This window comes from Arvicanthis niloticus, chromosome 5 (genome assembly GCF_011762505.2).
Source record: "Arvicanthis niloticus isolate mArvNil1 chromosome 5, mArvNil1.pat.X, whole genome shotgun sequence".
In the NCBI taxonomy this organism is placed as follows: Eukaryota; Metazoa; Chordata; class Mammalia; order Rodentia; family Muridae; genus Arvicanthis; species Arvicanthis niloticus.
In genome coordinates this window covers 38,889,776-38,917,471 of record NC_047662.1, presented here as the reverse complement: position 1 = coordinate 38,917,471, position 27,696 = coordinate 38,889,776, and the positions used below count along the sequence as shown (strand labels likewise).

Here is a 27,696-nt window from a genome sequence, read left to right as displayed (position 1 = left end):
CCTACAGGTTCCACAGCCTTTCCCAAAGAGGACCAAGTATTCAAATGCACGAACCTAGGGAGGACATTTCTCATTCATACCACATCATTCACTGTGTATAATACTTCTAAAATGTTACTGAATTCAGCTTGCTAGTATTTGGAGTTTTAACAGGATTTTTTTTTTTTTCTATAGCTATCTTGTTCATTTGACTCTGGTTTTAAGGAAATACATTCCTTATGTAATGAGTTACAAAATATCACCTCCCCTTCGACTTATTCTAACAAATTTGACAAAGATAGGTATTAATTCAGTATTCCCTTGTGAAAATTAGGTCTAACAATTTATATCTTGGGGGATTTCTGACCGCTGTGAAGTCTTATTATTAGTCAGAAACAGATTTCCTGCTTTCAAAGAATAGTTTTTATTTATCTGTTTTTAAGATTTGTCAATTCCATCTAGGTAATACAGTTTTTAACAAGTGCTCATATATAAAACCAGTAATAACACTTACTTTTTAATATGAAAATGTCTGAAAATTGTTATTATTTAGAAAAACTGCTTTTGATTCTATTCATGTTTCTATTATTTTTCTGTTACTTTATATTTGTTCTAATATTTGACTTTATTTTTGCTCTAGGTTTGAGTTTAACTTATTCCTTATTTTATGGTTTCTTAGGCTTTAAAGCTGTTCATTTGAGATCACTTTTAATTTTTAATTTACACATTCATAAGTTAGAAATTTGTACTATAGTATTGTTTACTCTGAGTCTTATAAGTTTTGATATACTGTATTTTTTTCATTCATCTCAATGTATTTTCAACCTTCCCTTATGAGTTCTTTTTTAACTAATTGATTGTCCAAGGATGGTATTTTCCAGTGTAACTTTTGTTAACTGCAGCTGTCCTTCTAAATTTACTGATGTTTAATTTGTACCCTAATATATGATCTATCCAGGAAAATGTCCTGTGTGCCTTTGAGAAGAACATATGTGCTGTTGTAGAGTCTTACATGGCTATTTGACAGCTTGCTCTTTTCTTCTGCTTTTTATTGTTTTTGTTGAGACTCTATCTACTCTATAGCCTAGGCTAGTTTGGAACCCAACCTGTTATTGAACTTATAACTTTCCAGCTCAGCCCTCTGAGTGCTGAGATATTAGGAGTGTGCCATCACGCATAGCCTGTAGAGTGTTTTATATATGTCTGTTAAATCTCAGGTTTATTGTGGTTTAGTTCTAAGAATTTTTATCTTTAGTTTCATTGTTTTATCAACTATTAAGAGTAGTTCATTTAGTCTTCAATTACTTTGCTGATTTCCAACTTCTACTAATGTTTTTTGTTTTATATAATTTAATGGTCTGCCATTGGGTGTGTAAATGTTAATAACTTCCTTTTCCTTGTTGCAAACCTTTAATTCTTGTATGTCCTGCTTTGTCTTAAATTTTTTCATTTAAAGTATTTTGTTTGAGGTTAGCATAGATGCTTGTAAGTGTTTCTTGCATGGCATATTTAATGGTAACAAAATCCCTTAGCTTTTGTTTGTCTGGGGACATTTTTCTTAATGTATTCTTTGACAGTTTCACACTTGTACCCAATGTAGATCAGTGACTCTCACTCCCACACTCTCCCATCTTCATACCACTCAGGCCAATGTGCTCCCTTCCTCTCTACAGATCTCTTTTTATATTCATGACTGTGTATGCCTGTGATATGTTAATTTCTCTAATGGTTTTGAAAGACATTTTTTAAAAACTGGATATGACATCCTTACGTGAGCATTTCTTTTAGCATTTTGTAAGTATTAGTATCTGGCCACCTGGCCCTCAGACTTCGTAGTAACTCCTTCTGCTGCAAGGATATTTAAAAGATGCTTTCAAAATGCTTAGTTGCTTTTCTCATGCTGCTTCAAAGACTTTTTCTTCTATTTCATTGAGCTTCTTAGGCATTTATATTAATGTCATTCATGAAATTTGTGAGCTTGTAATATTCTCACTGCCTCCTTTTGCATATCCTCTAGTAGTTGTCTTCTGCAAAATAGTCTTTATGTTTCTATTTGCCTCACTAAAGTGTTGGTGATTCTAGTAATCCATCCTGTCCTGGCCCTTCCATCCTTTTAAGGTTTCTTCTATTTCTTCCTCTTCTGGTGTGTTCCTATTATTATACATTACATTTGTTATAGTTGTCCCACAATTCTTAGATATTGTTCTTCGCTTTGTCTTGTTCTCTTTGATTATTTGAAAGTTGTTATTGTCATATCCTGAAACCTTTGAGATTTTTTTTTTCTAGCCATGTGCCAGATACCAATCAGCTCACAACAGCACTCATTTCAGTTGTATTTTTGAGAAGGCCTTCTGTCTTCTATAAGTGTAGCTTCTCTTTGATGAGCCCGTGTCCCTGCTGGCGAACTCTGCCAGTGTTTTCAGGCCTTATCTGTCCCTGGGAAAGGATGGTTGGATAGTTTGGTATCTCTCCCATGCACTTAAGAGGTGGTGTTGTGCTTGAGTGTCCCACCGGTTCCTGCTAGAAGCCTGGAGTTGGCCAGAATTGGGACTTCCCTCACACCAGGTTGATTAGGCTCCTTTTAAAGAATCTGGAAGATAGAACCTGAGGAAAGGCAATCTTTCCAGAGAGAAGGCCTTGTTACAAAGAGTAGACTGCTCTGGCATACTTCCAAATGTTTTTTCCCCCTGGAAGTTACAGAGAACTTTTCTCCAACATTCACGGTGAGGATCCCAAGGCAAAATTCAAAACTCCTCCCTCTGAAGCTGCCATAGAGGCCTCTGCTTATGTTTTTCTGCTCTGTTGTGATTCCTCTCATTCACTTGCTTTGTCCTCCTATGGGGTCACCTTATTTAGGTGTATTAGAGGGGTTGCTCATCTCTGAGTCTTAGGCTGGAATAAATCCTTCCAAACACATTAGATCCCAGACTATAAATTCTAATAGCACAGGGTCCACTGAACCTAGAGCGGCAGAGGTACCACTGAACCCAGAGTGGCAGAGGAACAACTGAACTCAGAGCGACAGACAACATATACTGAGACATCCTAGAGGAACCACTGCACTTGGAGCAGTGGACACCTTATTTTGAGACATCCTAGAGGAGACACTGCACTCGGAGCAGTGGGCACCTTATCCTGAGACATCCTAGAGGAGACACTGCACACAGAACAGCAGACACCTAGCTGGTCTGCTACCTTGGAGGCACGATATCCTGAGGCATCCTAGAGGTACCACTATATTCAGAGCAGCTGGAGAAGATCACAGAGACATCTGGACCCCGAGGAGATCAGACACAAGCAAGATAACTGGAAAGGCAGGCTTCAGTCAGAGACAGCTAGTACAGGCAGCACTAGAGTTAACCAGATGGCGAAAGGCATGCCATGCGCAAGAACGTAAGCAACAGAATCCAAAGTTACATGACATCATCAGAACCCAGTTCCCCCATCATAGCAAGCCCTGAACACTCCATCACACCGGAAAAGCAGGATTCAGAATTAAAATCACTTCTCATGATGATGATAGAGGACTTTAAGAAGGACATAAATAACACTCTCAAAGAATTTAAGGAGAACACTGGTAGACAGATAGAAGCCCTTAAAGAGAAACACAAAAATTCTTTAATGAATTGAAAGAAAACACAACCAAACAGGTGAAGGAATTAAACAAAACCATCCAAGATCTTAAAATGGAAGTAGAAACAATAAAGAAATCACAAAGGGAGACTACCCTGGAGTTAGAAAACCTAAAAAAAAGATCAGGAGTCATAGACACAAGTATCACCAACAGAATACAAGAGATAGAAGAGAGAATCTCATGTGCAGAAGATACCATGGAAAACATTGACACAACTGTCAAGAAAATACAAAATACAAAAAGCTCCTAACCCAAAATATACAGGAAATCCAAGACACAAGGAGAAGGCCAAACCTAAGGATAATAGGTATAGATGAGGGGGAAGACTCCCAACTTAAAGGACCAGTAAATATCTTCAACAAAATTATGGAGGAAAACTTCCCTAACCTAAAGAAAGAGATGTCCATAAATATACAAGAAGCCTACAGAACTCCAAATAGTTTAGACCAGAAAAGAAATACTTCCCGCCACATAATAATCAAACATCAAATGTACAAAACAAAGAAAAGATACTAAAAGCAGTAAGGGAAAAAGGTAAAGTAACATATAAAGGCAGACTTATAAGAATTACACCAGACTTCTCACCAGAGACTATAAAAGCCAGAAGATCCTGGACTGATATCATACAGACCCCAAGAGAACACAAATTCCAGCCCAGACTACTATACCCAGCAAAACTCTCAATCAATATTGATGGAGAAACCAAAATATTCCATGACAAAACCAAATTTACACAATATCTTACCACAAATCCAGCACTTCCAAGGATAATTGGTGGAAAACTCCAACATAAGGAGGGAAACTACAACCTAGAAAAAGCAAGAAAGTAATCTTCCAACAACCCTAAAAGAAGGTAGTTATACAAACATAACTCTACTGACAATAACAAAAATAACAGGAAACAACATTCATTTTTCCTTAATATCTCTTAATATCAATGGACTCAATTCTCCAATAAAAAGACATAGACTATCAGACTGGATGCATAAACAGGACCCAACATTTTGCTGCATACAGGAAACGCATTTTTGTGAAAAAGACAGACACTACCTCAGAGTAAAAGGTTGGAAAACAATCTTCCAAGCAAATGGCCCCAAGAAACAAGCGAGAGTAGAGATTCTAATATCAAATAAAATCGTTTTCAACCAAAAGTAATCAAAAAAGATAAAGAAGGACACTTCATATTCATCAAAGGAAAAATGTATCGCAATTCTGAACATCTATGCCCCAAATGCAAGGGCACCCACATATATAAAAGAAACTTTACTAAAGCTTAAAGCATACATTCCACTTCACACAATAATAGTGGGAGAATTCAACACCTCACTCTCAGCAATGGACAGATCATGGAAACAGAAATTAAACCGAGACACAATGAAACTAACAGAAGTTATGAACCAATTGGACTTACCTGACATCTATAGAACATTTCATCCTAAAACAAAAGAATATACCTTCTTCTCAGCACCTCATGGTACCTTCTCCAAAATAGACCATATAATTGGTCACAAAACAGGCCTCAACAGATACAAAAAGATTGAAATAATCTTCTGTACCCTAGAGGAAAACTCATAGCTCTAAGTGCCCACAAAAAGAAAATGGAAAGAGCATACACTAACAACTTGACAGCACACCTGAAAGCGTTAGAACAAGAAGAAGCTAATATACCCAAGAGGAGTACAGCAGGAAATAATCAAACTCAGGGCTGAAATCAAGCAAGTTGAAACAGAAAGAACTATACAAAATATCAACAAAGCCAGGAGCTGGTTCTTTGAGAAAATCAACAAAGATAGACAAACCTTTAGCCAGACTAACCAAAGGGCACAGAGACAGTACTCAAATTAGTAAAATCAGAACTGAAAAGGGAGACATAACAACAGAAACAGAGGAAATTAAAAAAATTGTCAGATCCTACTATACTCAACAAAATTGGAAAATCTGGATGAAATGGACAATTTTCTAGATAGATATCTGGTACCAAAGTTAAACAAGGAGCAGATAAACCATCTAAGCAGTCGCATAACCCCTAAAGAAATAGAAGCACTCATTAAACATCTCTCTACTAAAAAAAGTCCAGGGCCAGATGGTAGAAGTTAAAGGAAGGAAGCAGCTATGCCCTTTAATGAGGTCTCAGAGGACAGAGGTCATTGTTGTAGATAGCTCTGGGGTTGCTTGTATTTTGATGCTAATTTCGCTCTCCTGGGAGGGGCTCCAGACAAGGAATGGGTCATGTACTCAGGTGACTTCTTATGAACCATCCCCTAATGAATAAAAGAGCCAATCACTGAGCAAGTAGGCGGGACTTCCCAGTTGTATAGGGGAAGAGAGGAAGCAGGAGAGGGGCCTTATTGGACAGGAATAGTGTGAGGACAAGATGTAGCTACTAGTGTCTCAGGGTTTCTATGGCGGATCTGCCAGAATTCACCACCAGAGGATTTAGATTTAATATAGATACAAGATTAGGATTCTACTTGTTGCACCCATAGATTGAGTTACCATTGTTTCTTAACTAAGTTTGTGTGGAGTTTTCCTTCTTGTTCTACTGAGAGAAAGGCAAAGCATGGGTTTGCCAGATGTGCCCCACAAAGGCCGTGGGGTATTGAAGTATGAGGCTGGTGTGGTAGCAACCAGCCAGTGGGAACTTAATGAGCTGAGTGGAGAGATTTTGGAGCTCTGAGTCACAGAGAGTCTCCACAAGATAAGAACAGGCTGGCAAGACCCCTGGGGCTCAGAGTAGCTGGGCATAGCACAGGAACTTGACGTTCTTTTTAAATATTTCCCACAAGAGATCATTCACTTATTTTTCTTACTTTGGTAAAGTTATCACAAACTATTTCAAATATAGTAAAAGTTTAACATGTTTTATAATATATGTAACTGTCATTATCACTCAGATGAAAACATAGATATAATATTTATATCAACATGTATAGTCTACTAAAAGATAAACATGTCTATGCAGGAATTATTTTGGCTTTTAATTTTTAATATTTATTTATTGTATGGGGGGGGGCACTTGTTCGTACATTAGGGCACATGTGGAGGTCAGAGGCATATGTTGGGCAGTTGGTTTCCTGATTCCATATGTGGGTCCAGGGAATCAAACTCATGTCCTCAGGCATGGCAGCAAATGCTTGTACACACTAGATCCATCTTGATGGGGATATTTTGGCTAATGAAAAAGAAGGGTATAAAAAAGGGACCATGAAGTGAAAACTTAAGGGTTCTTTGGAGAGTCAGTTGTGTTGGAAGGTGTTTTGTTGGGACAGACATGTTAAGGGGTGTTTTCCTAAAGTGGACACAGGTAATAGACTAAGACAGACTTGTGAAGGCCCTGTAATGAAGGATTCTTTGCTAACAACATACATGTATTGTTCTGCCTTATATTGTGTTGTTGAGCTATAGTTGTTGGACTCCATAGAGAGAAATGCACCAAAAACTTTTGATTATAGTTTCTTGTCACTTTTGTGGACGCAGGCTGATTGGCAAAGTGATGTCAGCTGAAACAGATGTATGTGCTGAGGCAAGACTCATGGAAGACGTGATAGTTGGAGAGAGTATAAAAAGGAATCAATGGACAGTGATGGAGGTGGAGCTTGCCTTGTTTATAGAGCTGGCTGTGCAACGCTTGTGGGTCTCACATCTTTGTTGATCTTTGTTTCTCTAGAGAGAGACACAGCTGAGAACTTCTCTTGGCGTCCCTCCGGGTACCTTCTACTGACTCGTGTCGAGGCTGAGGCCTGGCTGTCTCTGCTAGGTAGTGTCACTGCTACTGATTTTTGTTTGTTATCCCAACTCTGTCAAACTAGACTGTTGGTATATCTGTTAAGTGTTTATGAGTGGATCGAGCTGTCACTACTAACCTGTAAACTGAATTGTCAATTTCTAGACAATATAGATGAGAGTTGTTCAAAAGAACCTTTCAAAACAGGTCTACTTCTTCGTATCCTTTCTTTTCCACTGCCTCTGGTGGATGGTGAACTAAAAGGGAGGTTAAAAACCATCATTAAAAATAGATTAAAAACTTAAAGTTACAAGGCCATATATATTTTTCTCATTGTAGCCTCAAGTTATGATATAAATGGAGAGTTGAAAATTTCTTCATAGATGGAATACATGGATGGTAGCTTGAAATGAGACTTCCATTCATGGACAATAGCAGAAGTTAAAGAAAGGAAGGAAATAATTGTGTCTTTGTAATGAAGCAGCTTACAGCAACTTATTCTTACTGACATTTCAACTTAAGGAAATTTTTCTTCTAACTTTCAGATGATACAGCAGTGTTTGAGTTGATACAGCTAGTTCCACCAGGTATTGTATTATTTATTGATAAGATGACTCTTAATGGCAACTCATCCCAGTGAAAAACTTCTAAATATCTCTGCTCCCCTCTTCTTACCAAATTAACAGCAATGATTATTTTATATATAATTGATTCACTATGTATATGACAAAAGAGTACATACAGAAAGGTTGATATAAATGCTAATTTGCATTGCTCTGAAATTAAATGAGTTAAAATAATTGAAAGTAGAAGATAACATCTTTATAATTTGTGACAGTAATGTAAATTGAATTTTCAATATTTGAGATTCTAAAAATAAAATTACATATTTTTGTTAATTAAACAGGGGTTTTGTTTTTGTGTGTTGACTATTACTGGGAATGAAGATGGCGGTAGCCCAAGGTGAACACTAGTTACTGAGGAGAGAGGTTGTCTATTAAAATGTAAAGACTAGTTTTACTGCTGATACTGCTTTCTAGGGTTATCAGAAACCTTAGTAAAATCATTTTATGGAGCAGATACATAATTTTTATTAAATATAATTAATCCCAGAATTTTCAGTACTACACACATACATAAGTTACTAGCCACAAACTCTATAAAATGTCTCATTTTTAATGTTCAATTTTATACTCCATGATAGCAGACAAGAGACAGAAGACAGGGAAGATGCTAAAGATGGCAATCAGCTTTGGATATGTAAATTTAATGCAACTTTAAATTTTTAAAGAACTTCCTTTTCTAAGAGTTTCTAGGTTCTTGCTGAGTATTCATGAATATGCCTATTCTCCAAAGGTGTGAGGCAGATCATTAGTAATGTATAGTGTATTTCTGAAAACTAAAACATGTATTAAAGTACTTAATGCATCCTTATTTTAATTTTCCTTTTATAGAAGATAAACATTGACTTCAAGCAGGCATACAATAAGGCATCAGGCATTATTTATATATTATACTTGATGAATTTTTTTCTAAATAGAATGTTTTGTTATAATTTGAATCATAGGATATCTTTCTTATAGTGGGAGAAACACTGTCTACCTATGATGAAAATACACGAGATTTCATGTTCCCGGGTCCAAACCAAATTTCTGGACACCATGATTCAAACCGCCAGGTTACCATGAGGAGGATATCTGGCCTAAGAGTAAGTAACACCAATTTTTCAAGTAAGTTATTAATGCAGGCTCGTGGGTGAGAACTAGAATACAGGCCTCTGTACTTTGTATGTGTAAAACTAACTCAGATTTAACTTGGTTTCAAACTTGTTTTATGTAATCATCTTATTTTAAGCATCCTTAATGAAAGTAATTTAGCAAAACTTAAGGCACTTATCAAATCTATCACAGCTCATGTTGGCTGATAAATGCACCTCTTTTCTCCTCTGCATTGTCTATCCTCACCTCCCCCCACCCTGCCCCTGCCCCCTGAGGGTAATATTTAAAATGGAGGCACTGATCTGGCTTATTCTTAAGCAGCCACCATGATCCTGACTAGACAAGGCCTGAGGCCAAGAGTGGTAGCATGCTCCGGCTGCTGCTCAGCTCAGATTGCGGCTCAGGTGGCCAGAAGCACCGGCTCTGGCACTCACAAGACGCCATCGTGGTGGCTAGATCAGCCAATCCACCACGCTGTCCACAATGCTAGACTAAGCCCAGATAATACCCGCCATCTCACAGTACCCCGGTAAAATGAAGACTCTTAATACTTAATGGCTATCCAGTTGGTACATATATTTGTAAATGCTCAATTAACAAGATGCCCACACAATTAGAATTGTAAACCCAATTAACTAACCTAAATATGAATAACTACCTGAGACTGCTAAAGACACTCGGACTTCCCCAGCCATCTTCTCTCTTGCTTCTCTCCTTCCTCTCCTCTCTCCTCTCTTTGCTCCTCCCATTTTAGCCCCTCCCCCATCAGTTCCACTGCAAACAATGTACACACCCCCTTGTGTCTCTGTCACTTTTCTGTTTTTGTTTAGGGAAGGTTCAATGTACAGTTGAACACTAACCACTCTTAACATTTAGGGAAACCAAAATTTAAAAAATAGTTTTGGGGACAAAGATGACTTATTGGAAAATATTAATATTATTTACAAGTTGAGTACTTTTGTATGCTTGCTGTGTGCATATAAGCTGCAAAAAATCAAAACAAAATTATTTAACAAAGAACAAAAATTTTCTAGCACTTTATCTTCTAGATATGTGTCTTAAGTATATTCTTACTGGGATACCAAGAGCCCTCTTTCATTGTTTTTACCTCTGGTGCCAGAGAGAAGATCCACGGTCTTCCAAGTGTAAGACATCACTGACCACTAAGCCACACTCTCAGACTGAGATATTTTCTTGTAGTGTTAATAGTGATAAATAGAAATAACTGAAACATCCAGCTCGGATAAATCTTCACTAGATAACTTATAAAGTGTTCATAGATTGTACACCTAAGTTTAAATGCTGCATAAGAGCCTCTTTCTTTCAAAGTGACAATAATTGTGTGACACATCAACATCATTAGATCCATATTGCTGCCACACAAGGCTCTCCCATCCTCTCCTGTAACTCCTTGGATTTAAAAATCTTTGTGAAAATTTGCTTGATATATTCAGAAATGCCCACTTTGTTTTAGAAGCAGAGAAGGAAAAGTTGTTGAGCTTGCAGTTATTTGGGCAAGTAGTTTTAAAACTAATTTTGTGGAATCTTAAAATAATATTAAGTGTGTGGTATATAAGCCAGTACAGTGAATTACATATTTTCCTCTATGGCTGGGTTTATGATGAGCTGTGTTCACAGAGACAGCAAGTTCAGTTTGCTCTGTAATAATCTATGGAAACTCTTTCTCTCTGGAATATTTTTTATGTCATTAGTCAGCTTTTATGCTTCAAAGAGTATTTTGAGAGTCATGTGGAAGCCCACAAAGGAAAATAAATCATGTTTTAAGTTTATGTTCTCTTTAAGGTAATTTAAGTTGTGCTGTCATACAAAGACAGCAATAGAAAGTCAACCATGTATGGTTCACAAGAATTTCCCTTTTATCACTTAACAAGTTCCTTTTGCATATATTTGGAAGGTGTTTGATTACTGAGGTAACGATATATACAAACCAGGACTTCTGGTAACAGCTGCATGAGGAGTTTGACAAGTCTTCTGTGTATATTAAGCAAATGTGAAGCTGAACAAAGTTATCATAGTCAATACTGGACAGTGAATGCTGACTAACCAATTCAGCAAGCACATGGCAGTTTTATGCTTGAAAATTGGCTCAAGTTTTGGGTAATATAATAGGAATTCGGGGCTCCTTTGCTGGGATGCTCCCATCTCCTTCTGCTCAGTGACAACTGTATCTTTACTAGCTGAGACTGGGCACAAAGAGCAGTAGCTTTGGCAGCAAGGGTTGAGAAGTGGGGTGAATGCTTTGGTCTGTCAGCTAACTATGGTGGATGCTGTTGATAGCAGATGGAGAAACCTCACATCGTGCGAGGTTCAGGGCCCTTCTGACTAGGGTCAACAACACACCTTCTAGGAGGTTGACAGGGATCCAGGGAGCTGAGAGAAGCTCTCTCTCCCTCTCTTTTTCTCACTTCAAAAGTTATATACAAGGGAGACAGTGGGAGATGAAAAGAAGCCCTGAGAAACTAGCCATAGCTATGGATTTATTTTCTCACCTATTATGGAAAGTCAGCAAAGTGGGGAATCCAAGGTGGCTTCTATCAACAACTGTAGAATACAGACGACTTGGCACAGAATGTAAACTGAACATCAAAATTAAGGTATAAATCTGACCTTATCAATAATTGTATTTACATATAAGTAAAAGTGCTCTAGTCAGTGGTTTATAATTCTGGCAAGCAACAGTGACTTGTTTTTAGAATTCTTGTCATTCTGAGTTACCATTTGTAAGTCCAACTACTGTGACAAGGATTCATTTATTTGGAATTAAATCATGGCACTCTTACAGATTTCTTGGTAAGCTTGGACAGAGCACAGTGACCTGTAGATAGCTTGGGTTCATGGCTGGATTGATTTAACATGGAGGTGATCGTGTTTTAACTGGTAGTGGTTGTGGGTATTTCCTCCATAGACTTGAGCTCCACAGCACTCTCATCTTTGAACTATAATCATACTCAGTATCTTATGAAGTAGTATTTCACAGATGCTTCTTGATTGAACTCAGGAGTGAATTAGTTCTTGCAAAAGACTTCATGGAGAAACTCACATTTGAGATGGTGTGATTGCATTTTGTCAGTTTGCCTAGGCTCTAGTGCCTATGCAGCAATCTGGATGTTACTGTAAAGGAGTTGGATGATGTGATGAAGACTCATAAATGATTGATTCAAGTAATTAGATTACTGTAAAGATTACTACTTGACAATGCAAGTGGCCTTCATCTCAAGTTGGAGTGCAGCAGCAAACACTAAGGCATTCTGAGGAAGGAAGAATAGCCTACTCTATAGACTTTCATGCTCAAAATAGTGTGTCAACTTATTCCTTGGTTTCCATCTTACTAATTTGCCCTTTGAATTTCTGAATTCTCATCTCTGAATGGTGTGAATTAGTTCCCTAAGGCTAATCTCTCTATGTATATGAATAGTCCTATTACATGCTAGACTTCAAAGAGCTGGTAAAAATACTGGCTTAACTCTTGGGAACTCACATGTGATGATCAATACTTAGAGAAGCTTAAAGTAGGAGGCCACAGGCTTGGTGGTGATAGTACTTCTTGGAATTAGTTCTGTATTTCTAGAAATCATTATTCCCTTGCCTGGATTTTAATACTTTAGGCACCAGTGGTTCTTATCTTCATTTTGCCCCCTTTGAACAGGAATGTCCACAGTGACTGCCCATTTCTTGCTGCACATGTGTACAGTGGGTATTTGTCATATAGATAGAAGTTCATAGGTCTTCTGATTGTGAAGACCTATATTCTAGGAATTATACTGACCCATAACCAAAGCACCTTACCTATTTGAGGATTCACTTTACATGCCAACACTGGATTTTAAACTGAGTTTGTAAGGTTGTAGAAAAGGTTATGACTTCTTGCTGCCCTTTTCAATTTGGGAGCATGAGTATATTTTCTGTGTAAAAGGAATGAAATTTATAGAAATGAAATACACACACACACATTTCATCTTAATTGAAAAGTCTAGTTCTGAGTTTTTGAATATGAACCACACTTAATAAGTTTTAAAGAAATATATATAGTAGTAGATAATTGATACTGATTCTTAGGCAACTCAGATTTACCCTTTGTAATGGATGTATTTTAAATTCTAAACTTAGTTGATCATAGGCAGGTTTGGAGAGGAGTTGGTCAGTGTCTGACTTCTGCTGTCTTGGGGAGAAGCTAATCTAGGGATATCTGACTTGGCTAACACTTGGGAGTATGTATAACATGGATGTCCAGATGTTTCTTCAGGTGCTTTGTAACTGTTTCTTTGAACTATCTTCTTTTCTCCACTTATATCAAAGTGTTTAATCTAATTATTGAAAGGTTGATAGAAATAGAATATACAGTAATATCTACATCTGTATATAAATTATATTATAGGAAAAAGGCTATTGAAAAACTTCAGAGACCTCCTCTGTCTGAAGATTGCACAACTGGGACTCATCCAAATTATTCCATTAAAAACTTAATAGTCAGGAGGTATAGAAGGAGCTGGAGAAATGAAACAGAAGGGAAAAGTAATAGAATTCTATTTTAATCAAAATGCAGTAAAATATAATAAAATTAAAAATTAATGAACAGTTAAATATTATGTATTTATGATAGACAATGGTTATTTTGATGTATGTAGAATTTATGGAACAGCTAAATAAACCATTTCTTGATTATATAGTTAAATGCCTTAAATTGTAAATATGAAGAGAGTTGAAATCAATTAAATATATTTACACCTGTGACTAATATATCATAACTTAAGATCTTCAAACACTTTGAAAGAGATACAAATGCAAATAAAAACAATTTTTTAATTATCCCATAAATGTAATATAATTATTCCTAACAAAATCATTAGCATAGTAACATTTATCATTATTATGTTCTTTACAATAATAAACAGATCAAACTAATAAATGCTCAGTCTTGACAAGTATCTGTTATTTTAGATCATGTTCTCATCACTAACTATATCTATTTCATGGCAGTATGTAATAATACCATTTTCTAATCTCACAGGGAATTGCTCCAAAGCTGGAATTTTCTACAACTTCAGTGATCACCGAATGTTTGATAAGCTCAAGGAAGTGCCGCACTCAGGTTAAAATGATTAACTGCTTCATTTGATTCATGTTGATGTTGTCTGGCAGGAGTTAGCCCCTTTGTTTTGGCTATATCTCTTTTCACCTCCCCCCCTCAATCCTTGGTTTGAGTAAAGCAGTTAACAAAGTACTCAGCAGCTTGATTGCATCTTAGTAAACAGGAGAAGACCATGCTCAACCCTGAGGCAGAGGGCACAGGAGAAGGCCAGGGCTCAGCTCTGTGGCAGAGGGCACCATGCTATGTGTGTTTGGGTATTTACTTACTTCGTAGACTTTTTAATACAGGTAAAGGATTTTGAGATTAGGAATTGCCAGAAAAAAACTTGGTTGGAGATTTCCATACATTTTGCAGATGTTACAGGTGACTGCACAGAGGGCAAAGGACAGCTTTAAGCAAATGTGACTGAGGTTTCAGACTGGGGACTTGATGCTTATTGAATGTGACTTCTTGAATGTATCTGATTCCTTAGAGGACTGTTGTTCAATGGAGTGACAATACTGGTCCTGTCAGATCAAAGCAAGCTTGGTCGTTCTAGCGTGAACAACTCCTGCTTTTGATGATTTCCTTCAATAAGCTTTGGCACCTGTTATTCTTCATATTCTAATTGTTACTGGGCCATGGGGTAGTCTTCTGATGGACAAGTGACCTTGCCCATGGTCATCGCTTCAGTGCTAACAATCATGTAGTAGTGAGCTAGCTGTGATGAAGGACTGGCCACATACAAACCTTAGAGGATTCACTTGGGGCAGAACTGGGCCAGTTGTGGACAGAGTGGAATAGTAATTTGCTCTATTACAGTCTTAAAGTTAATTTTCTGAAGATAACTGTGACCTTGGCTAAGACAGGTACAGTGAGTTCCCAGAGTATTGGAGGAAGAGTTTATTTGTCAGGATTCCATAGTCAGTCTGTAGCTTTTGTCATTTGGACAAAGATGCTGGAAGTCTGACCAGCTGTGCTTACAGTGTATGGGAAACATGACTGACTTGTTTCTGAGATACTCACTATATGAATTTGTAAATTGTTAAAAAGGCTTTGCCTAGGGTTCAGTTTTTCTTGCTGAACTGAAGTATACCTCATGAACATGAATGAATAGAAAAAATAGTTTTATTTTTTAATTCTTATGTGACATAAAGTATTCATGCAGAAAGGCCTAGATATTCCAAGTGTATGTCTCAGCAGGAGAGCCTGTCTAATGTAAGGCCTTCCTATCAGTTAGGGTCATTGCTCTTTAAGTACTAATGTACTAACATTTTCTGGAAAAAATACTGTTCTTTTCTTTTTACTTGTTTTAATTGTTATTTGATCTTTATTAAACAAAGATATAAGAGAGTAGGTTTTTATATCAGACAGTATTTAAAACTATGTTTTAGGTCTATAGATACAGCTTAATACGATTCAGTAGTCCGTTTATCCTACCATGTTTGAGTTCCAGGGTTTAGTTCCCTGTCAAAGCCAAGGATGGTGGAGATGGGGGAAGAGAGGACTTGGGAGGGGAGAGGGGAGAGAAAGGAAATAGAGGAGGAAAGGAAAGAAGGCTGGAAGAGGGAGGGAAAGGAGAAAAGTACTATTTTCAAACTTACAGTTTGTGTTTGTCAGCAATTACTGGATTCAAGATATTAAGTATGTTGATGTGAATTTCTAGGAGAAAAATACTTTTCTAATTCTTTTACCTGTTTTAAATTAGAATTTACTGTTAGGCAGATATTGACACATTGACAGACTTTTAGTATGCTGGTAAGCACTTTATCCCTCAAGTTTTGTTGTAAAACAGTCTTTGTTAACTCAGTGGTTTAAAGTAGCAAGCACTTCTCAGTCTGGGGGTTACAGAATGATTTTTTCAGTCCAGATTGGCTGTGGGCCAGAAATTTCGCAGGCGGGGGGGAAGGGAGGGAGTCCGGCGACAGAGTCTCAGGGCGGTCCGGCACCAGGGCTTCCCGAGCTGCCAGCGGAAGATCCCACATTCATGCAGCTGTCGGTGGGCGGGCCGGCGGCTGCATCAACAAGGTTCCAGGGTTCCAAAAGCTGGGAATCAGGCGGAGAGACCATGGACACGTGGAGCCCGGTTTTCCAAAGCTTTTATTGTTCATGACATGGTGAATGGATGCAGGTGTTGTGTGCTTCCCCCGCCAAAGGCCAGGGGAGACCAGTCTTATAGGGAAGGGAGAAAGGGGAGGGAATAACTTAATTAGCTACGCCCCTGGCCTTTTGATAATTCATTAATATTTAAATCTCTGGAGGTAGAGACTTGTTAATCACGCCCTCTACCTGTCCTACGTGACTGAAATTAACAGGTTAAATGGAGTTACCTCGTCCAAGGCCAAACAATTGGCTGGCTAGGCCTGACTGATTTGGGGTGTTTAGCTCAAACTTAGCATTTGGCAGAAGTTGTATTTGGAGTGGGAACATTCCCCTTCATCACTGAGCTTGATCTCAGCCACATGCTGAGCAGAAGGCTCTTCATCTAGCAGCCTGGTCATCGCTTTCACCTGCTGTAGGAAATATCTCGGAAGAGTTGGCAGTCCTTTTTAATACTTGGCTTTATGACATAGTGATTTATTGATCAAAGACAGTTTTCATAGTCAAGCCTTGTATAGTTCTGGGGAAGAAAACTACCATGGGTGTAGATATAGGAAAGGAAATTATGGAAGTCATTTTGGTAAGAGTATACACAGCCAGTATCTCAAGTTTTAGTTGTCAAAACTAGGGGCATTAAGGCATGGGCATGTTTGGACACTATTAGTTGGCAGTGGGTGCCATGATGTTTGCAACTTCATTAAGAAAATGTATATAAGTCAAAAAATTTACTGAAGAAAGATGTTATCTTGAGATTGGGTATAATCAGAGATAGGTATGTACAAAACAACTCAAGCATGGCTTTAGGAATTTAGCTGTGCCTGGAAGCCAACAGTGTATAAAGAACAAGGAGATAGAAGGCCAGAGACTGATACGACATGGGGTTAATAACAGACACTCCGTAGAAGAAATAAGTTGAGGAAAAGAAATTTTTGTGAAAGACAACAGATGCAGTAGAACTGTACAGAGGAGAAATTCAAGATGTGGTTAACATCTGATTAACACTGAGCCAAATTCTAGGTGTTTGAAGTGCTGCATGAATGTTTTAGGGAGCCTTAAAAAACCTTTGTGGTTCTAGAGTGTCTCACTATGAGAGTCACTGTGATGTCATAGAGGTGGCTGACTGGGAGAAGAGGCCTGCCATCCCAGTGGAGCCACTGACCAACGTGGGAGAAGGTCCTGGAGCCCTGGAGCACATCAAGAAGCAGAGGAGAAAATGACCTGATGTACTGGCCTGTATAGAACTCAGAGACTTCTCAATAGAAACATTCTAATTTTTTATTGTGTGTTGTATTTCTGACTTGGAACAACTGGCTCTTATTTTGATTCTCATATATATTTTTCTCACTTAGTACTTGTACATAGGGAAGGGATTGAGAAAGTAGAGAAGAAACTTGGACTGGTAGTTTTCTAAGGGACAGAAGTCAAGAAGATAAAGATCTTTAGCTGTTTATGTTTTCCTAGCTAAAAATCATGACTTTAGAGAGTGTCTGAAGAAATATATGATTTATTTCCAATCTAAATTGTAGGCATTTGTAAGGCAGAGTGTAGCAGAATGAATGATCACCTGAATAGCAGCAAAGCTGGAGCTATCAGATTCATTTTTATTTATATCATATTTTATTTAGACAGGACCTCATTTATTTTGCCCATCTTGACTTAAAACTCTGAGGTACCAGAAGCCATCTTGCCTCAGCCTTCTAACTAGATATGTAGTTATATGTTGCTGAGCCTGGCACAGATTTATTTTAAATTTAAAAAATTTCAGACAGCTACCATATTTATAAGAAAATACAAGTATTAGTTATTAAGGTTTATAATCTTTGTTTTATGCATATTTACTTTTATAAAAAATAAAGACCCAGAAAAAGATTGATTTTTTTATCTGTTATTGATTGTCAAGTTATGTCATGGACCTGATGCTGCACTATATTGTATGTAATTCAAGTAAAACACTTCAATGAAATAGCTATTAAGTACTTTTGATTGTTGTGTTGTACATATGTTATGCATGATAACAGAAGAATGAATAAGGCTTATTTTTAGTAGTTTTCTTCATGATTTTACAACTAGCTAGACAAGTTTATTTTTAGACTAGGTTCCTTTGTTGCCCAGGAGCGTACTGCCTCAGCATCTTAGCCAGGCTCAGACATGTGTGACCACACCATACTCACCATGGGCTTTTTAAAAATTAAATTAGTTTTTTAAAACCTTATAGCCTATTACTTAGATATATAAATATAAACAATAAACATTATTTGTATTCTTAGCTTGCTGAAAAATAAACTTTTGAGTTATTTTGAAAATAAATGTATTTCTTGGAATTTTACAAGTGATTAAGCATTAGCCTTTAATTTACATTAAGCCCATGTTAGACTTTAGAAAGAAGTTTGATACAATAAGCTTTTTTTAACTAGGAGAATATGGATTTGATTTTTTTTTTCTGGGTCAGCACAGATAATGATAGATCCAGTTGATTTTGGTAGCTTTTGTATACTTTGAGTTACTCTTAAAAGATTTTTTTTTTCCATCTGCAGAGTTTTAAAAAGTACCTTCTGCCCACATGATTATTTATTTTTTATCTTTAGGATAAATTTACTTACCATTCAGCTCCAGTTGAAAAATCCCACGGCAGACTGCAATGCAGAACATCAAGATCACAGAAGAAAAAGTCCAAGTCACCCGAGAGGAGTAAATACTGCATAAACACCAAGAACTACGAACAGCCTACAATCTCTTCAAAGTCACATTCTCCATCTCCCTACACAAAGAGACGAATGTGTGAGCTCTCCGAAGACACCCGGCGGCGGCTGGCCCATTTAAATCTGGGACCCTATGAATTCAAAAAGGAAACAGATAAGCCTCCATTTGTGATTAGACATGTATGTGCTCATGAGCATTTCCATCTGAAACTTATCAAATCTACTCCGCCACTAAAATATTGTGCTGAAACGGATTCCAATAAGTAGCTCATATAAATAATTTTCTTTCTTGAACTCTTAGCCAGCAGCTAGAAATAGAAACTAACATAAAACCAATGAATATGCGTTTTGTTCCTCCTTTATGCCTTTAATGCTGACAGATGGAGCTCCAGTATGAATGCTATATCAGCTCTTCTGAGTCCCCATTCCCTCTCACCTTACACAGTGGGCAGTGTTATAACTCTACAGTTGAACATGCAATTGACACCGATACTAAAATGCTAAAGTAGGGTTTTAAAGGAGAAAACAAAGTTTCCTATAAAAAGGATCCCATTCTAGCCTTTTAAAGAATAATAGTGGAAGCAGATGTCCTCTGAGAGTAAGTCCTTTGGGAAAGCTTTGGATCCCCAGTCTTTGAACTCAGCCCTTGATTGATGGGTATGAGTAGGCGGGCCTTTGGGCTACTATAAACAATGCTTTAATGAACCATGTGTGTACAAGTATTTGAATAAATTCTTGTTTTCAGTGCTTTTGGGTAAAGACCCAGGAATAGACCTGTTAAGTCATATCACAATTGTAAATTTAACCTGAAGGCTTGCCAAAGTGTTCCTCCGAGTGCCTGTACAATGTGCATTCCCAACAGCTGTGTAAGGGGGGGGGTGCAGTTCCCACCTTCTCACAAGCACCTTCTCTTTTCTGTTTGCCCCCCCCCCCCCCATTTCTGTGATGGTAAGGAAGCAAAGGCCTCGTGGATACAGGCAAGCATTAGTCCAAGCCTGCTTCATTTTCTCTTCAGTCCTCTTAGCATGAGTGGCATCTCATTGCCGGTTGGTTAGCATTTCTCTAGAGAATGATGATGTTAATCATCTTTTCATGCATTGTTGAATATCTTTTAGAATATCTACCCAAGTCTTCTGCTCATTTTACAATCTTTTCTTTATTGCTATAGTTGGAATTCTTCATATGATTTAGGTAATAATTTCTTATCAGAGACATGAGTGTTGGAGTGCTTTTTGGGCTATTTTATTGGGTTCTATTACCTACAACCCTTCCAACCCTTATTCCACACCAATCCCTTCCAATCCCCCAACACTAGATAGGGGAGAGAAGGGAGGAGAAAGGGGGACATAGTGCTCTTTAGATTACTTCCTGCTGATTAGGGGGCTTGGGTTCCTTGGGACCAGTCCAATCTCCATCATCAGGATATCTCCAGCAAAGTAACCCAGCAATCCAGCAACAGCAAAAGCATCAGCAGGAAGCAGCAGGAGGAGGAACAGCAGCCACCCTAGGCCCTCTTAAGGCTATCAAATTTATACCCTCTCTAGTGTTAACAAAATTCCAGACATAAACTATTTGCAGCTGTCAAAAATTATACCCCTTGTAGAGGAAAAGACAATCATAATTAGCAGTTAGCAGCTGTGGACAATCTGAAGGAACCGTATATCCAACACCTGGTATTAAAACAAAAACATATTCTATATAACTGGGTTTTTAAGGAAGTCAAAATTCTTACTACACACATGTGACCTACATTTTCATTATCCCAAGCTAACTTTTTACTCATTTTATTGTTCTTTAATTCACAGAAGGTTTTAGTTTTGTTAGTAGCTCATTTTTTTTGATTTGCTACCTCACTGTGACATACTTATTGTTAGTTAGAAAATGTAGTTGACAAATAAGGTCAACTACAAAGTGCTCAACAAAGAAAGGCACTGTTTCAGTGTTTGCTGAGACAGGTAGGAAATTGGTGGACTCTTTGTGAGGAAGGCAGAGGAGGTCACCATAGGATGTTTTTATTTTTGTGTAATGTTGTAGAAAAAAACAATGAAACAGGATAGTATATTCTTGACTGCAAATTTGGTTTTTTTGGGTTTTTTTTTTTTTGGAGGCATTTAATTTTAGCTTTGTTAAAAATGCATTGTACATAAGCGATTAAACTCCAGCCTTGGACCACAGAAGCACTGTGGCATTCACCTGCTGTGGGACAGATGGTTTCTAGTTGCTTAGCAGTGCAGTAAGATTGAGAACGGGAAGGGAAGGTTGAAGTGCTCATTCACACTGCAAATCCTTTTTCCTCTAGGTTGATCCCCCAAGTCCCAGGACTGACAATTTTTTTGGATCACCTGGCAGAGACTGTGAACGAGATGGATGGGTCAGGATGCACAGTGGTAAGGGGAAGCTATATTTTTCCTACTCTAGCTGCCTGTGCTAATGTCAAGTCTTACATGGCACTGATTAATGAAAATATATTTTTTGCTGCATTATTGGATATCATGATAAAACTTTTACAACTTGTTGGAGAGTTATATATGTACTTCCTAGATAGAGTAAGATTTGTGCTGTTAAAAGTGTTTTATTCTTTGAGATTAAAAGTGAATATTAACTAATCTTATCCTATTGAACACTATACTACTTTTCAGTAAAAATAACTTGATTATGTTCTACTCAACATATTCTACACTAATTTGACTATGAACCATATTTCTTACTGTAATGTGTTAATTCATAGAGTAGATTTTTAAGAAACTCATAATGAAATAATTCATTTATGGGTTTGAAACACACACACACACACACACACACACACACACACACACACACACAAACACAGAGCTCCTTCTTTAAAACCAGAAATATGTTTGGCAGAATTGCTAATGGCCTGTAGCCAGGGTCTTGGGGAATCTGTGGTTTCAGATTCTGAGAACCCAACTCTTCCTACCCCAGTTGTTATGGTTATCAGCCCAAAGCCCATTGTGTGCTTAGTCTGTAGTGTTCTTGAGATATCTTGTGTTCCGTTTATGCAACATTGTTTGATTAGCCTCTCTATGACTTAGTCCCATTTAATGATAGTTTCTGCTGTCACATTTCTCTCATGTAATAGTATATAAGATGCTATAGTTTTTAATAAGCTTGTTTGGCATGAGACAGATTGTGCAAGACCCCATGATCCCAAACTTGATCTTTCTCCTTATTTCCCAATCTCCTTGTCCTCTCAGGACCCTGTCACTGGGGAATAAATGGCCTGTTGGTTCATGTCAGAGAGATATCAAACTCTAGTTTTGTTTCTTAAACCCATATATCCTAGCTTTGCATGTGGTTGGAGAAAGTGAGTTATGGCAACCACATTTCTCTTTGTTTGATGAAGATTCACAGAACAGCAGAGGCCAAACTTAATGTCCTGAGTGGGCATTAGATAAGGGATCATGGGTGAGAGATGGTAAAGGAGGACATAGCACAGGCTCTTTGAATATTCAAGCAGATACAGTGTCACTTCAGGGAATTTCTGTAGTAAGTAAACAACTTACAGAACAAGGTACATTTCTGTGGCGTCATGACAAAGGAAGGTTGTAGTGTCCTTTGTAACTGAGCATATGGAAGTTGCCCAAATAGAGATTGACACATAGGAAACTCAACTATAATTGTAAGACTGGAGCTTGAGAATTACTTTGACAAAAAGAATGAGTTTATACAGAAATACTTAAATTTAGAGTAAAACTCCTTAAATCCTTGCTTGAGGTCACAGTTGGTCCATAGGAAATGAATCATACGAATCTGTGGGTAAGGTTTAGCTAGGGCAAGAGGAAAGGTGTTGAGGTGGATTTATTACAGGCATCCCACTGTGAATGATTCTGTGAGATTCAATGGGCCTGGTTTTCTTATAGCAGCTGGCATAGAAGGAAATGGTTTCTGATTGTTAGTTACAATTTAGCATTTGACTCTTTCAGTTGTCTGTCATATCCAGTTGGTGAAGAAATCCACAATTTAGTGTTAGGTTTTAATATCTAAATATACCTTTATATTCCATATTTTTTATTAATAAAAAAAATCTTCTGACTATATTCATTATACTAGGCTGCCCATGATGCTGCACAAAATGTTGTAGAATGGTTCATTTAATAAGCAAATGACTGTGACATATTCTGCATTTATGGAGCTTCAGAAAGCCACGACCAATATGCTGGGAAGATAGTTTGTCTTCTACCATGTTACTGAGTACTCCCTTGACTTTGTTTAGGGAAGAGGGAGAGGAAAGACAGAGCAAGAAAGAATGACTAAGAACAAGGTCCCTGGCATCTCTTCTCCAAGAACAATGATTATGTCTTGAGGCCCACTGTCATGACCTCATCTAAATGAGATCACCTCCCAGAAAATTATTACACTGGGAATGAGGGCTTCATCATAGGAATCTTTCAGGAGGAGGTACAGATATTTAGTTTTTAACATGTTTCATGCCACTATTGAATAAGAAGCAATAACTAAAATTTCAGAATCTTTTCTGCTAGCAGCTATTCTGACTACTTAGATTTCATTAATTATCATAGAAACCTTATAAAAGTTGAGACTTATTTCTAGTTTATAGATAAAGAAACCATATGTTTGAAGTAGTTCAAGGTCACAAATAGTATCTGAGTTAGTTCTTTTCTATTTCTTCAAACTTTTCCTAAATGGAATCTCATTTATTATGCCCCACTCAAGTTTCTCCAGGTTTACAAAGCTTTTATACTGTCTTCAACCTTGAGGAATTACCCTCTGATACATTTTATATCATTAATTGCCTGTACCTTTCCTATGTCTAGCCTGCTCTTTTATGCTTCTGGTGTTAAACATTGTACAAGGTAACTAAAATAGATTCTGAGTTCTTCATGTCCATAGGTTATGATTTTTATCTTCTTTGTCTCCTCATTTAGAGCTTAGTTGGTTTTTAGTTGTTGGTGAGAATGATTAAATGTGAACATTGGGAAACTGAACATCAGAGTATAAGCTTAATTTGTAAAAAATAAAAGAAAATAATAAGGCTGTCAAATTATGCTGACTTTATAAATGGTTTTGTGAAAAGCAGAGGGCATACCAGTGTGCTAATATGGAAACTGTTGGTATATACTAGTTGTCAGAGAATTATCATATTAGTCTTTAAACCTAGCTTCTCTCTCTCTCTCTCTCTCTCTCTCTCTCTGTGTGTGTGTGTGTGTGTGTGTGTGTATTAAACCATGACCTTGTTAGACTTTGATTTTTTTCTGCTGTTTGTGGTCATATGTGTATTTTCTTGTAGAGGAGTTAGACTTAGACTTTTTTTTAATTTTAAAGAGTAGTTGAAAGAATTTGATTTCTGTTGATAGTAAGTTGAGACATTAACCTAATATATTTAATGTATTAAATACATTAATATTTTCACTAACATCTAGCATGGCTCAAGACATCAAGGAAACAAACATCTTGTGCTGTAAAAGAAGACAGAGAATGTATTGAATATAAACTATCTTGTGTCTTGATACCTATAGATATTGTTTTTCTGGGTAAAGTTGAGAGAATAAAATATAGAAACTTTTGATTAGAATATGTAATGGAGAATAACAAATTAGGACTCTGGCTTGCTTACTGAAAATCTAATAATCTAACAGATTATAATACTTCCAGCTTGAATCAAGTTTTGTGAATTATTTAAGTAATATCCATTTACTCTATAATATCATTATTTGAGGAGAGATTTAGGATTTGCTTTCAAAGCTACTATTTGGTAACTACTATACGGACATTTTTCACAGGTTATGTAATGTAACTCTGGATTTTGATTGTGACATAGATAAGCATTGTTTTCATGCTTTTGAAATGAGGACTGAATCAGAGATGGAGTATGTAGTTTGATTGGAAAAATATATCTAAAGTGACAGAATTAGAAATTGAACCCAGGCTTGCTTGAATTAGAATTTGATGTTGGAATTAGTTCCCCTTTTGCTTTTAATCCTGCTTTAGTCATTGGCAATTTCAGTAATATACAACTTTTAGACAATGTTATAAGAGATGGACATTAGTCAAATTTGTAATATTGACCTAAAAGTGTAAGGAGAAGGATTGGGACTATAGAGTCAGTCTTGGAGCCTGAAGTATTCAGTGATAGCTGTTCACCACCAAAATCTGCTTGTTCAGTATGCTATGCTGTGATATAAGGAACATATCATGGTAAACTGATTTAGTGACTGAAATCGCACTTTTTTTTTTTTTTGCAGACTCATTGGTTTACCAAAAAGAATTATTCTGTGCCCCTGCATAATAATAACTTTCTCCTCTAATGAAGCTAATTTTTTGCCTTTCTAATGTTGACTTATTGATTCTTTGTTCTGTACCTTTTGCAGATCATCCTCATCTTGGCTGCTGCAGATCCAAGGACTACAAGGTGTGTTAAACCAATTATGACAACTTCCCTGGTTTTTAGACAGCATAAGTATATTTCTGCTATACAAATCCTGACAGAAATGATCATTTTCATTTTATAAAATAACATGAAAGCAATAATTTTCATAGCATGGAATGTCTTGGTTTTGGTATCTGTGCCAAGGAGGTGCAATAGGCCTTCTCTGAATGTCTTCCTACAGATATGCTGTGGGTTTCATTATCTATTTGGACTAGTTGTTGAAAGTGTGTGTGTGTGTGTGTGTGTGTGTGTGTGTGTGTGTTAGGGAGATTGGGAGGAGAGAGACCCACATATGCACGTGTGCATGTGCACAAAAACATTGGCTTGTGTAATATGAGTGTGTGTATTTAATGTATATATGTAATATAATATATGTACAAACACATATACATGTATTTGCCTGTGTAATGGATGTGTTTAATGCATTTATGTAATAAATTGTATATATGTACACACATACATATATATATTATATATGTATATAACATCTACACATACATACCTGCATACACATGAGAAATAGCATTGTGTCTAATATCTTACATGGAATAGTGAGGATTTCTTATTCTAAAGCAGACTTTCTTTGTTCACTTCCTTTAATTAATGCTACACAGTTTATAATTATATATTTTCATCTTTGTGTATAATCTTCCTAATCAATAAGTATTAGGATATCAATCATTTTACTGATTTTGCTTCTTAAGAATTGCTATTATCTAGTATACTGATATATAATATATGTACAATATATGTGTATATATATGTATAATGCCGATTATGTGAGTAGATTGTTGTTGACTAGTTTATTTAGAGAGAGATGTGAAGACACGTTTCCCAGTGTGTTCTACTAAGAACTGCACCTCAAAACAGCTTTAATCTTCTACCCTCCTCTAGAGTCATTACTTTTAGAGCTTCCCTTGGAGACAGTGAGTGGGGAGTAAATTCAAAGATAATTTATCCAGGATGGAGATTTTTATGGAACTGCATCTGTCACATTGACTATGGAAAGAATAAAAAATTATTTTTTATAGACAAATAGTAGCTAGTTGGTAAATACTCAGGTAGTAGAAAAATAAAGGATTTCAACAGGAAAAGAACTTTGAAGCTTGAGAGTTTATAGAAAAGGGCACTTTTTTTTTTTTTTTGAAGCCTCTGGAGACATATAGGGAGAGATGAGTAAGTCTTCAAAAGGAAAGCAACATGAGGATATGTTGGAGTGCAATGTTCATTGAGAAAAGATAAATTAGTGATGGATTTGAATGATGGTTGTGCTGAGGGATGACCTCATCCTTCTTATCCTGAGGCTGTTGCACACCTGGTATAGCCTCTGCCTCCTCCTTGACAGTTTTTAAATTTTCAGTCTTGATTTGATCTTTTGAACAAAATTCAATTCTCCTTAATGTGGATGCTTAATAATCATCTTTTTAAAAATAAATACTCATTCTTTTAGTTTCATTTTTGTTCTACTGTTTACTCCATCCTTAACCAGTGTCTTCTTTCTTCTTATGTATAGTTGGGTCTTATATATATATTGGTTCTCATTGGAGAAGACATCTTCAAAGGACATTTTGAGTATTTACAGTGCTAGTGTTACAACTACATAGGGAAAGTGGTTTGATGGATGCTGAGCTGAACTGACAGATGCTCTGCAAAGGGTAGATGATTTGAAACAATGAAGATTTATTTCATATCACACATGGCTTTCAAGACACTCAGAATATTAAACAGGTGAAAAGCAGATTGTCAGAACCTAGAGTTTTACATCTACACAAACCCCAGTGATCTTTTTTACATTATTTTATGACATACTATATCATAGAAGTATATTATACAATTATTTGTTTCTTTAAAACCATATACTGTGATTTTATTTTTTCTTTAAATGTAAAATTATTTATTTACTTTACATCTCGATCACTGTCTTCCCTTCCTGGTTCCCCCTCCCAAAGTTCCTCCCCTCTCCCCTTTTTCTCTGAGTAAGTGGAAGTCCCCCTGGGTATCCCCTTCCCTGGTGCATCAAGTCTCTGTGGAGCTCGAGGCATCCTCTTCCACTGAGGCCAGACAAGGAAGCCCAGCTCTTCTGTATTTTACAGACGGGCAACAACTTTAGGGATAGGGATCACTCCCTCTCCCACTGTTCAGGACCCACATGAATACCAAGCTGCACATCTGCTACATATAGGGGGAGGGAGCTAGGTTCGGCCTGTGTGTATGCTCTTTGGTTGGTGGTTCAGTCTAAGAGCCACCAAGAGTCCAGATTAATTGACTCTGTTTGTCCTCCTATAGAGTTCCTATCACCTTCAGGGCCCTCAATCCCTGCTCATCCATTCAATGCGGTGGGTCT

At 37.0% G+C, this 27,696-nt stretch overlaps 1 protein-coding gene across 5 annotated transcripts in view; it reads left to right on the top strand.

Annotated features, from left to right (window-relative positions):
* The window catches only part of Spata6 (spermatogenesis associated 6), an 87,605-nt gene that overhangs the window by 28,782 nt on the left and 31,127 nt on the right, over window positions 1–27,696 (top strand). For 2 of the 5 annotated variants that reach the window (XM_034503672.1, XM_034503673.2), the window contains exons 4-9: window positions 7,883–7,924; window positions 8,921–9,045; window positions 14,085–14,165; window positions 18,830–19,123; window positions 21,243–21,330; window positions 25,294–25,334. In XM_034503672.1, coding sequence (XP_034359563.1) covers window positions 7,883–7,924; window positions 8,921–9,045; window positions 14,085–14,165; window positions 18,830–19,123; window positions 21,243–21,330; window positions 25,294–25,334 — 671 coding nt within the window. Of the gene's footprint in view, window positions 1–7,280; window positions 7,371–7,882; window positions 7,925–8,904; window positions 9,046–14,084; window positions 14,166–17,350; window positions 17,468–18,829; window positions 19,124–21,242; window positions 21,331–25,293; window positions 25,335–27,696 lie in introns of those variants that run through there. The other 3 variants (XM_076934444.1, XM_076934443.1, XM_076934445.1) reach the window with 3 other exon arrangements.